This window comes from Schistocerca serialis, chromosome 8, assembly GCF_023864345.2.
Source record: "Schistocerca serialis cubense isolate TAMUIC-IGC-003099 chromosome 8, iqSchSeri2.2, whole genome shotgun sequence".
Taxonomy (NCBI): Eukaryota; Metazoa; Arthropoda; class Insecta; order Orthoptera; family Acrididae; genus Schistocerca; species Schistocerca serialis.
In genome coordinates, this window is record NC_064645.1 from 289,670,783 (window position 1) to 289,684,297 (window position 13,515).

The window sequence follows — 13,515 nt, forward strand, 5'->3', positions numbered from 1 at the left end:
ATATCACCTGCAAAGAGAGGTATTAAAAAGAATATAAACTTCCAAAGTACTGAATTTAATTTCCTTACAATCAGTCAAGACATTAACTAATTATGGCAAATACTAGGGAATGGCATGTCATAAGATTCTAAGACTTGAAAGGTGTTGATTCCACTGAACTGAAGGAAGACTGGAAGGCTAAGTGTGTGCCACACATGTTAAATATTGTGAAAAGAGTTGATAGTGGACTACAGAAAACTGGATTTGGAGTTAAGCTCCAACAAGAATTTGCTTCCAGAATAAAAGTAAGCTTAACAATCCTCAGCATGCAGTCCTAGGTTTCCAGATCATTCCAATTGCTGTAAACAAGAAGGTATTCAGTGCATGTATACGCTTTGCTATTTACAATTTGGAAAATGATTTGCTGCTTTGTAATAAAATAACTCATTAATAAAATGAAGTAAATTACAGGAATATGAATTGTAAAAAAAGTAGGTTTTAAAAGCTATAGTTCAGTTTTTCCCTTGTTGGTACATTCTGTTCAGTTATTGTATTGTTTACTCTGTTACCCACTAACAAAATATGACATCTTGTCATAACTGTAGGTTAATAAGTTGAAAATTCATTAAGAGAGTTATGTAGGAGAATTTAAAGTACTAACCCTCAGAACATATTATATAACACTATTGCTTTTTTTCAATGGATGTTACATCATAAAGAGCTAATAGTAGATACCTGGGATTCATACTCATTACACATGGTGTCTCTTCCTACAATATGTGAAAATCTCAAAATGTTTCTCATTCTTTGCAGATAGCAGACTACAACATGATACCAGACACAGCAAAGTTGGCAGAAAGGCCACGTGTATGCTTACAGGAATCGACAGATGAGATACCAATGGATTACACGAAGTTGTTTGATCAGCGTTTATTCTCCATACATACAGGCATTGTGGCAGATGCAATTGAAGCTTACAATCAATTGAACGTGAAACATGAACCCCTCAGACTTATAACACCTCAGTTTGAAACACCACTTCCATTTCTTCAAGCAGCTGTGAGTTTAAACTAATGTTGTGTGCCTTTGAGCTTATAAAATGTAATTTTTCCTTATAATGTGTTAAGTGATTTCCTTCTTAGTCTATGCTGTATTACATTTTATTATATTTCAATAGGTATTTCCACCATCATTCAGAGAGCTCCCTCCTCCTTCTTTGGAGCTTTTTGACCTGGATGAAGCATTTAGTTCAGAGCAGGCAAGACTTGCCCAGCTTGCAAATAAGTGTCAGCTGACAGCTGGAGAAACAGAATCAGAAGCAGATGTGGAATACTTTATTCGTGAATGTGGATATGCCCTGGGTGTAGATGCACCCTCTCCTGACGCTAGATCCATTCTACATGCAGTTGGGTTGCAGATTGCAGAATTCCGCAAACTGGGTCAACCAGGAGAATAAATAAACTATTATCTGAAGTAATTGTTCAGAATTGTTGTGTTAGATTTTGATGGTGTGCATTTTCTACTTTATTCAGTATTGCTTTAAACAATAAATGTCAATATTTTAAATAGTTGATGATGTTTTGCATTAGTCCTTCCACATTTCCACCTGTTGAAATGTTTTCATTGTATAAAGTTCAGTCTGCAAGGAGGAGAATAAAAACTATCCGTGTTTGTTAATTTTTTGTTGTTGTAAAATACTGTTAGTGCAAATTAAACAATGGGAAGATACATCTTGTCAGTAGGAATAGGAAATCAGGTAGTGAGGGACAGAAATAGTGTGATATTAAAAGTGTATGTACTGTAATTGGAAAAAAAATGAAAGAAAAGGGCCAATAACTTGACTCTGTAGACTTTCTGTGTGGAGTATATAAAAATTAACATTATGCAGCATGCCAAAATTTCGCTGTACACTCATCAGCAGTAAAAAGGTCTGCGTAAATTGAAGTCCTAAAAAATAATATGAAGCATAGCAATCTCGCAGTTTACAAAAGAGATGCTTTGAAAAAGTAATATTATTTGAATAGTACACTGAACCCATTGTCAGTATTCTGAATAGAATGTAGACCAGCAAATAAACTCTACAGTCATTAGCTAATCAGGGTATCTCAGAAGAAACTACACAACTTCAGCCTTGTGGCCCCAGAAAAAATTAACGTGTACAAGCACTTTTGGCGTGTAAGATTCATAAAGCCAGATTTTTTAGTCTGTTTGAGTACATGTGCCTTGACATGGCATGAATGAGGTGAGAAATCATTACACCAGCTATGAGGTGGGTATGAATACCCGAAACTCTGATCTCTGATGATGAATTTTTGATACTATAATCATGTATTAAGTATTTTTTACTTGGGATATTATTAATGGTGTCTATTAAGGAAGGTGAGTAAGTAAAATACTAAGTTTAAGATATAAAACGTTGTTTTTTTTTTTTGGAGGGGGGGGGGGGGGGAATGGGGAGGGGAGGTGTGAAATAATGAAGTGTGTATACTTTCTCAGAAAAAGTACGCATTTCAGAAATTTAACATTTTCTCATACAAAATTTGAACAAAATTACAATTTCTTTGATTAATTAACATAATGATATTGTCTTCTAATTATAAAACAGAAAAAGAAAATAAAAGGTCTTATATGAGATCAATTAGCTCAGCACCAACATGACACATACAAATCAGCACATTCTCCGCACATAAAAATCGTGTGCTCCATGCACATTGGCTTCTCACACTTCGAACAACAAAGTTTTGTTTTCCTGTCCTTTTTCCCCCCAGTACAGTCACCACACTTGACGTATCTACCAGTCATATTTTTGGAACTGGCGATGAGTTTCTCCCAGTTGATTAGCAATCCTCTTTCGAATTTCCCTTGGAAACCATAAAAAAATGTCATAGGCCAACCTTTGCTGTTGTGGGCAATATCATAAGTGGCACTCAGTTCACACCTGTCGATTGGTCTATGTTTTTATCATGGTGTAAAGTTGACATAACCAGCACAACTTTATTTTTTTTTTTTTTTTTTTACATACGTAGGACGCCAAATCGAGATCTATATGCTTCTGTTCCTTTTTTGAAAATCTCAGGTACACTTGTATTGTTTCTATGGACTGTGCCAACAGAAGTTAATGAATGTTCTTGCAAGAGATGGATCATAAGAGGGTAACTAGTAAACCAATTATTGAATGTCAAATTCGTATTTGTTTTCGTTATTGGCTCCACTAAACAGTTTAAAATATCATATGCTTTATTAGCAAGCTGGTAATGTCCTGGTGGCTGTTTTCCCAAGTATTCTTCCAGTTGGAGGATATAGAATGTCTTCGCATCTACAAGAGCACATATTTTTAGGTCGTATTTGGTTGGCTTGTTTGGCATGTATACACAGAAAGGACATCTCCCTCGGAAAGATAACAACATCTCATCAGTAGTAATGTTCTCAGAAGGCATATAGTGTTGTTAAATATTTTCAACAAATTTATCAAAAATATCTCTTATGGCATCTAGATTGTCAGTCTTTTTCCTTTCATCCTGAGTGTTCTTATCATCGAATCTCAAACAGTTCTGGAGTAAGTAAAACCCCTGCAGTGACATTGTAGTCCGAAAGACTGCAACTCCAGTACCATCTGTACACTACCAATTGAGCCAGTCCCATAAATACCTTCAAATGCTCCAATGTTGCATTGTTCATGTGGTACTGCTCTTTATTTTCTGGATATTTTCCCTTGATATTCCTTATTTGATTGATTGTATGTGTAAGTACAGTATTCAACATACTGTTTGTTATAAAAAGACTCCAACATTGTCTCTGTTTTGCCATGTTTTGCAGCACCTTTTACACCTAGAGAATTGATAATAATATTCTCTGAACGAATACGAACACTTTGCGCAGGACAATCCTTCATCTATTTTGTACCATTTTTGGACGTATAAAAAATTCCACATAACTCAGGTGACTGACTAGGAGCCGCTAACGCAGATTTTGGGTCTTCTGATCATCCAAAATACCCTCTTGCTCCAAATCACTTTTCTTCACTTCTTTGAGAAACTTAGTCAATTTTTTCTTCACTCTCGGAGTCACAGGAACTAGCATTTGAACAGTTTTCTAAAACTTTCTCTAGTAGTTCTTGTAGCTGGTGTTCATTTTCTTCATAAGACATCTTGAGAAATATAAAATTGAAAAATAAATCAAAGAATACTATAAATAACTGTATATATCATAAAGTTGCTGATAGCTTAAAAATGTAACACGGACTACGAGGTCGAGCGTGGCGCACCCTAACCACCTTTACACACATGTATCTCCCTCTGACGCTGGCACAGCAATAAACTCAACACTGCATCCTGCCCCCCTCTCCCTTACCTCCAGCTATTGTGACAGCAAGATTTCTGTGGCAACAATGACATTCAATAATCAGCACTTCAAAACACCTCGGGTATGACATACCCAACCCCACTCACACCAGGTTAACAAACATTGACAACATTCAGCCTGCATTCCAGCTCCATCCACTCGTGGCACAACATGTCTGCATTAATCGTATCAGTGTTATCTACATTTACTTCTATACTCCGCAGACCCCTATGAAGGACTTGGCAGAGTGTACATCCCACTGTAACAGTTGTAAGGGTTTCTTCCTGTTCCATTTACTGCATACTGTAATTATTCTAATCTTGTCCCCACTATGTGAGTGATACGTAGGGGGTTGTAGTATACCCCTGGAGTCATTTAAAGCTTGTTCTCAAAAATTAGTTTATAGACTTTCTTGAGGTAGTTCATGTCTTATCATCAAGATTCTGGAAGTTCAGTTACTTCAGCATCTTTGTGACACTCTCTCATGGATCAAACAGATCTGTAACCATTTGTGGTGCCCTCCTCTGTATTGTTGAATAGCCCGTTAGTTCTATTTGGTAGGGGTCCCAAATACTTGAGCAATATTCTAGAATGGTCACGTGAGTGATTTGTGAGCAGACTCCTTTGCACAGTGATTGCACTTCTCCAGTATTCCACCAATAAACTGAAGTCTACCACTTGCTTTACGCACGATTGAGCCTGTGTGATCATTCCACTTGATATCCCTACAAAGTGTTACATGCAGGTATCTGTATGAGTTAGCAAATGCCAACAGTGACTCACTGATATTATAGTCAGAGGTTACTAAGTTTTTTTTCTCATTTTTTTTTTTCATTTTGTGAAGTGCACAGTTTTACATTCCTGAACATTTAAAAGTAAGTTGCCAATGTTTGCATCACTTCGAAATCTTATAAGTATCTGAATATTTATGCAGCTTCTTTCAGACAGTGCTTTATTATAGATAACTGCATCATCTGTAAAAAGTCTCAGGTTACTATTAAAATTGTTCACAAACTCATTAATGTGCTACATAAACAGCAAAGGTTTCAACACACTTCCCTAGGGCACACCCAAAATTACTTCTACATCTGACAATGACTCTCCATCCAAGATAACATGCTGCATCCTCCATACCAAAAAGTCCCCAATACAGTCACAAATTTCTCTTCACACACCATATGATTTTACTTTTGACAATAAGCATAGATGTGGAACTGAGTCAAATGTTTTTCGAAAATTGAGAAATATGCCTCTACCTGATTGCCTTGATCCAAAGTTTTCACTATGTCATGTGAGTTGGTTTCACCTCATTGACATTTTCGGAATCCATGCTGGTTAGCATGGAGGATGTCATTCTGTTTGACATACCTCGTTACGTTTGACTTCAGAATATGTTCCAAGATTCTGTAACAAATTGATGTCAAGGTTACTGGATGGTAGTTTTGTGGACCACTTCTACTGCCCTTCTTTTAGCTGGATGTTACCTGTGATTTTTTCTAGCCACTGAGCACGATGGATATATTGAAAGAGGGGCTAACTCAGCCGCAAACACAAAATAGAATCTGTTTAGAGATTGCATCAGGCCCAGGAGCCTTGTCAAAGTAGCCAATTAATAAGGCCATGACTTCCTAAAATCATGCCCTGAAATGAGGTCCATTCTGTCCACCTAAAATAGTTTTTTTGTCGCTCTCGAGTATCTTTGTCAGACCCATCTCCCTACCCTATGGGTCCTACCCAAGACCATCCCTGCTGCAAGACTTGCCCTATGCACCCTCCGACCACCACCTATATCAACCCTGCAACTGACAAAACATTTACTATCAAAGGGAGAGAGGCCTGTGAAATGACATGCCATATATCAGCTGTTACGTAAACACTGTTCGGCCTTTTATGTCGGCACAACTACCACCAAGTTATCAGTTGGGATGAATGGGCATCAGCAGAGGGTGTATATTGGCAACATACAATATGCTATTGCACTACAACATGACAGTCATGATCTTGGTGCCTGTGTCACCACGTGTGCAATCTGGATTCTTCCTCAAGACACCAGCTTCTGAGAACTCCACAGGTGGGAACTGGCGCTACAACATGTCCTTGGTTCTCACCACACAACTGACATTAATTTACACTAATTTTTTGGGTCTCAGCATTTCTTCACAGTAACAATTCCTTTCTTCACTCCATTTTAGTTTTCTACATCTTTCATTTTCTGACCTATCTGTTTTTCACTGTCCCTTTCCCATCTCTATCACATAAAGTGCACTTGGCTTTCCACTCATATTAACTTGTGCACAATATTTTATCAGTTATCTCTGTCTTGTATATTACCCTTTCTTTCACCTTTAAGCCTTCAGGTTTTCAAATCTTGCCCAGTGCAGTCCCAACAATCAGTATCCCATTCTCGTCCTGTCCAGTAAGTCTCCTGTGACCCAGGGTTCTAGGTGACTTCTCCGAACTCAACCTCTTTTTCTTAAACCTCACCAGTCTTTCTCCTTCACTCCTCTTCCTTGCCCTTCAACCATTCTGCCAGGAGGAGGAGCCCTGGCTCCGAAAGCTTGTATACATAATATCTTTTATATGCATGTTTCCCTGTCACTGCTTGGTGAGTAGAATTTTTATCTGTAAATTACTAAAAGAGTTTATATGGAAGAGTCAAATTCATTTAGTATCTCACAATAGTTAACACTTTTTTACAGCACCACACTGCCAAGAAACAAAGCCCCTAAGAAGTAGTTCATATACAGCTGCGGGGTGGGTTAGCCAGACCACAAGAACAGCAATATATGAAAGATTTATTAAAAGTACCATTCATTGAGAGAGTGATAGAGCCAATGCGACTGTGACATATCATGCTTACCTATATAAGTTAGATTATATCATAATTGGCAGTTGCACTTGTATTTTAACATGTTATTGTGTTTCACTCTGGATAATCCATGGAAAATACGCATCATGTGGTAGTTAAGAATTATGGTGCTGGGTTGAGAGGTGTGCAATAATATTTAATCAGCATCTTCATAAGCTAGATGGAAACTGACAATTAAAAATGAAGAGGCTGACCTCCAGTAAGTAGTTACAACATATTATACCAAATCATAGTGATGATCAAAGTACGGCCATTAAAAAAAATACAGAACAGAATGCCTTCAACAGATATTTATCAAATTTCACACTAGCCAACTGACAATACCATAATTGAAAGAAATGCCCAAAATATCTCCCACCGTTGGTTGCATTTAAAACAATTACAACACACTAATTACGATTTCAAATCCAGATTGCTCCATCCCAAAAATCAATCCCAAACAGTAGTCACCAGAGGTTTAAAAAACACACAACAGTCCAAAAAGGACCATTCCAAAACAAGCAATAGCCAAAACATGAGCAATAAGCAAGGCTACAAATTATCTGAAATGCCCTTAGCAAAAACAACAAGCACTGGCATTCAATCAGCAAAGTTAACTAACATTGAGACTATGACTACTAGTCAGTAATGAATAAAAAACATATACTGATTTCTTAACCCAGTCAATAGCTCCTGCACTGGCATGCATCACAATCCAGATGACGATACAACTCACTTCATCCATCTTTTAACCCAGTTAACAAAGTGTCCATACCCAAATTATGCTGCTACAGAATAGTTTATAGGTTCCTAGGACCCTTCATTCTATGTAATGAATCTCTCCTTCACACAAGCCAAACTGAGGCAGTAAGCACCCAAAGTAATATTCTGGTGGCAAATTTAGTTGATGAATCCAATTTCTCATCTGGTTAAGGCACACTAACTCCCTACACGGCCAATGTGACAGCAGGTTATATTTCTTCATCGATGGCTCAATGGGAAGGGCCACACTTGGACCACCGCAATGTGAAAGCCAGGTCTGCAATGCCTCAAGCAGTTGTGGTGAGCATGTATATTTCTCCGGTGGCACAGGCAGGATACACCAGGGCTGTTTGACAAATGTTCACTGTGGTATGGTGACATGATGTAATTGAACCATCACTTCTCCCCGCCCAACTCTAAAGCCCAGGAAGGTAGAGACACCGGGACTCGCACATGCACACATTAGTAACATGGTTGTGGAATCGTGACACCATATTCCAGTATATACACAAAGTTGAAATTGATTCAATATTCCATGTGGAAATCTCATTATATGCCAATAGAGTGGCCAGAGGTTGCTTTCATGGAGTGTTCAGTGATAAACACGGAGTCCTAATTGTCACTTATTAAGCATATGATTACAATCTATACATCTACACATCAAGGATTACTTGCCCCTCTAGTTTCCAACAAAAGGACCACATTAAGTGGTCATTTTACAAAGTTCAGACTGACAGGGAAGCATCACCCTCGTGAAATGGTGTAGTCTGGGAAACATGATCACTAAAAATCCACCTGGTTTGAATTTCTTTCAAACAGGGTGACCAGTGTCATGAATCGGAGGACCTGGACTGGACCTCCAAACCTGGGCAAAAGTTTCCTCATTACATTGTATGAAGCCAAATCCCCTCCACCTGCTCCCCCCCCCCCCCCCCCCTCCCCCACTCTGTCTTGCTATGTCAAAATTCCCTACCAAAATCTTGTCGCCCAGTGTTAATGAGATTGGCCACCTCCCTGCATTATATTGGCACTCCAGTTTCAGATTGGTGAACTTCGCGCACACACACACACACACATAGCCATCCACACATATACAGACACAAGCAGACATATTCCATTGGAATTGTGTGCGAGTGTATACCCGTCCTTTTTCCCCCCCTAAGGTAAGTCTTTCCGCTCCCGGGATTTGAATGACTCCTTACCCTCTCCCTTAAAACCCACATCCTTTCGTCTTTCCCTCTCCTTCCCTCTTTCCTGACGAAGCAACCATTGGTTGCGAAAGCTAGAATTTTGTGTGTATGTTTGTGTTTGTTTGTGTGTCTGTCGATCTGCCAGCACTTTTGTTTGGTAAGTCTCATCATCTTTGTTTTTAGATATATTTTTCCCACGTGGAATGTTTCCGTCGTGACTTACCAAACAAGAAAGTGCTGGTAGATAGACACAATAAAAAACACACACACAAATTTCAAGCTTTCGCAACCCAAGGTTGCTTCATCAGGAAAGAGGGAAGGAGAGGGAAAGACGAAAGGATATGGGTTTTAAGGGAGAGGATAAGGAGTTATTCCAATCCTGGGAGTGGAAAGACTTAGCTTAGGGGGAAAAAAGGACTGGTATACACTCGCGCGCACACACGCACATATCCATCCACACATATACAGACACAGGCAGATGTGTAAAGGCAAAGAGGTTGGGCAGAGATGTCAGTCAAGGCGGAAGTACAGAGGCAAAGATATTGTTGACAAGTGATGTACGAGGGGCGGAAACTTGAAATTAGTGGAGGTTGAGGCCTGGTGGGTAATGGGAAGAGTGAATATATTGAAGGGCAAGTTCCCATCTCTGAATTTCTGATAGGTTGGTGTCAGTGGGAAGTATCCAGATAACCCGGACGGTGTAACACTGTGCCAAGATGTGCTGGCCGTGCACCAAGGCATGTTTAGCCACAGGGTGATCCTCATTACCAACAAACACTGTCTGCCTGTGTCTGTTGATGTGAATGGACAGTTTGTTGCTGGTCATTCTCACATAGAAGGCTTCACAGTGTAGGCATGTCAGTTGATAAATCATGTGGGTGCTTTCACATGTGTCTCTGCCTTTGATTGTGTACACCTTCCGGGTTACAGGACTGGAGTAGGTGGTGGTGGGAGGGAGCATGGGACAGGTTTTACACCGGGGGCGGTTACAAGGGTAGGAGCCAGAGGGTAGGGAAGGTGGTTTGGGGATTTCATAGGGATGAACCAAGAGGTTACGAAGGTTAGATGGACGGCAGGTAATGTAGAACCATGACAGTAAACGACAGTGTGTACATATCTCCCTAAAGTGTTCTTATATAACCATATGTACAATATAGAACCATCACAGTAAACGACAATGTGTGCATCCTTTCCCGATATACACATTCCTCCCCCTGCAACACTTGATGGTTCTCCCTTTTGATGTGTAAGATCATTGTTTGTGTAATCGTATTTTTTTTGTGCATGCCTAAGTGTGTGTGTGTAGCCTGATTCTTCGGCCTGCTTATATAAAATAAGTTGTAGGTTATTACAAACCATGGAAAATGAGGAGTACTTCTGTAATAGAAGTATATGAATATGGAAAGAGGGAAAGATAGATAGGTCCTCGAATGAGAAGTAAGAAAGGAAAAAGTAGAAATGGCTGCTAAGATCGTAGAAGAGAAAGAGGATAGCCCCAAAGACAGGAAACCCTTCGCACCCACCTTCCCCAGGATCCCTACTTCGCCAGTGCTTGAGTGAGAAGCCAGAGGAGGTATGGTGTTAAATGTCTCCTACAGAACGGACATTCTCACCTTCATCTTTGAAGTTGCCGAAGAAAAATCTTAGCAGCACCTATGGAATGGCAAATTGTGAAGAATCAGTCAGACTTGTCTGTGAGGGTTGTCTGGAACGTGCGGTGTGTGTTTAGTGTGACCCATGATTTATTTGTTAGTGTAAATCACACTTTAGTCTATAATACCCACCCCTTCCAAAACCAATACAAACCCTCCCATCTACATCACATTTCATAAAAGGTATAAAATATTCTATACTAAATAGAAAATCATACACTACGATAACATAGTTGTTTAGTCATTAAGCTTATACTATATTTTTATACATACATAAAAGATTAGGTTTAATTCATGTCATTTGGATATCATTCTATTCATTTCATTTCATGTTTAGGGATCACTGTTTATCCGTGATCCTCTTAAGTCTTATTTATTTATTTATTTTGTCATATCCGGTTTTCTATACGCTAAAATTACAGGATAGTTTAAGATTTGAAGGGAATTCAGTGCAGGAAATACAGTACAGAAGAAACACTGAAAACAACTCGGGATCCGACGGTCGTCGTTCTGCCCATTAACGCAGAATGTTAACGTCCCTGGGGGACAGATGTGACTCCGCCTGGTTCCCATGGATCTGACATTAACCTCACTCGATTGCTTATGGACCAATACTTCTCGTTAAATTTTGTGTGAAAGCCTCCCCATAACAAAACAATTACCACTTTACTAGGAAATACAACATTAAGTAAATTTATTCTACTTTCTATGCTATCATGGATAAGTTTGAATTCTTCGCACAAGTTGTCTATAACATTGCTATTATCATTAAGTGTGGAAAAAGCAACAGTCAAAACGTTGCCGGAGATTATCCTCCTGTTCCTCCAGATTACTTATATTTATTAAGTCTGAAGTGACTAGTGTCTCCTTCAAGTTGCATTCCATGTTATCTACTCGAATGTTAATGCCTGCATATTGTTGACTGGACTATAGGAATTAGCTTTTCCTGTTTCTCAACACTTTCCTTTAAAGTGTGTAATCTATGTTTTACAGCATCAAATGTAACATTACAGACACTCCGAAATGATCCTAATTTTTCATGAAGTTCATCTTCAACATTATTTTACTTATCTTCAATATCACATTCTAACTTTTTAGCTGAGTCCTGAAATTGGTTACTCTGTGTCTGACTCAACGGTTGGTTTACTCGACTACTTAACGAACCAATCTATTTTTAAATTCTCTACTTTAGTAGTTAAAGCGTCAAATTCAGTCTTCAAATTTCCCACGCCTTCACATAACTGACTAAATTCTTTACTTTGTTCATCTACTCTAGCATTTAACAATCCTAAAGTCTCATTCTGAACATCCAATTTATTATTTAATTGAGTGTTCACTGAATCTAATGTTAGACTTTGAGCATTTAGATTGTATTTAGTTCCTTTCTTAAAGAAGTATTTTGGGTAGTGAATTATTTACTTTGTGCATCTAATTTTTCACTTAAAGTTGCAATTTGAGCATTTGACTCTGTTCTTTGGTTATCTAATTTAAAGACTTAGTGCTTTAATTGAATTTGCTACCTCTGTTCAGGCTGGCATTTCTTTTGTCGCTGTCATGGCCATGGCTGGTTCTGATGTTTCCCCAGTTTTTTTGAGTATTATCCATATTTTTCTTTCTCTTAGATTGAGTTATCATTAAAAAAATTCACCTCTGAGTATAATAACTATACTAACAGTCTATTTTAAACAGTATCCTTAACTTCACACTTAAATAATTGTCTTTCGCTCACCCGACGTAGAGTTTTAGGCTGCATTGGTGAGCAGGTGTGGAATCAGCGGTGGTAAACAGCACGGGCCCCGGCAGCATCAAAGGCTGGTTTCAGTGTTGGTGTCAGTGAACGCGGATTTGTAGTCAGCACCGGTGAGCAGCAGCTAGTGTTTTCTGCATTGATTGCTGTTTATGGGTCCACGCCCTGGCGATGTGTGTGAGGGCTGCTTACTCTCCACTCTGGATCTTCGCCATCGAATAGATCTCATTATAACTCTTCTTAGTCTAAAATGTTGAGATTTTCCTTGCGTCTTTTCTTGTATGGTATTTATTAATTTTCACCGCTTTTTACCGTTTATGCAGAATCCAACTCTGCGAAACAATTTCCCTGTCTTGTTGCTAATGGTTGCTATGGCAACTCACAATATCTTTTTATCTTGATTTCGTTTCAAAATTCCTCTTTCGTTGAGTCCTGATCACTATGGTCGCCATGTTCTGATGGTTTCGGTGACAGAATGACAGAACGTGTAAAGTCGGATTGCCGTCCTTGTTAAGTAAGTAGGCAATTCATGATGTAATTATACCCCATAAAATTCTCTTCTTAGACATAAATATCTCCGTCTTCTTGTATTTTACTCGTACTTTGAGCTTTAGAAACACACTTAATTAACATTTACAAACAAGTTTGGTTTTAGAACCACTCGGAAATTCAAAAACATGTCTTGCTTCTAGCAAGTCTAACACCAAGATTAAGTAAGAGTCTCTAGACACATCATGTTTCAATTGTCTGTCACAATTACAATTATTCGACCACTAAGGAATAATACATAGTTATCCTTGCATCCTCCATACAGGTTCTATGGTGTGAGCGGCAAACACTTGTCAGCGTTGCTCATCTGACACAGCTCCTGTCTTCCCATGATAAACATCTATCCTGCGCACACAGACATGTGTTGCACAGTAAATAAGCTCTCTCTCACACACACTTATCTTTAAAACATCATGTGTTTGAGGTGGCAGAAGGTCGAGTGGTTCC

The 13,515-nt window shown here is 38.8% G+C and overlaps 1 protein-coding gene across 1 annotated transcript in view; it reads left to right on the forward strand.

Moving 5' to 3' along the window:
- LOC126416116 (intraflagellar transport protein 52 homolog) overlaps window positions 1-1,550 on the forward strand; it is a 73,510-nt gene extending 71,960 nt beyond the window's left edge. The window contains exons 6-7 of the mRNA XM_050083639.1: window positions 793-1,038; window positions 1,157-1,550. Of these exons, the coding sequence (XP_049939596.1) occupies window positions 793-1,038; window positions 1,157-1,435 (525 nt within the window). The 3' untranslated portion in view covers window positions 1,436-1,550. The remainder of the gene's footprint in view (window positions 1-792; window positions 1,039-1,156) is intronic.
- The last annotated feature ends 11,965 nt before the right edge of the window (window positions 1,551-13,515 follow it).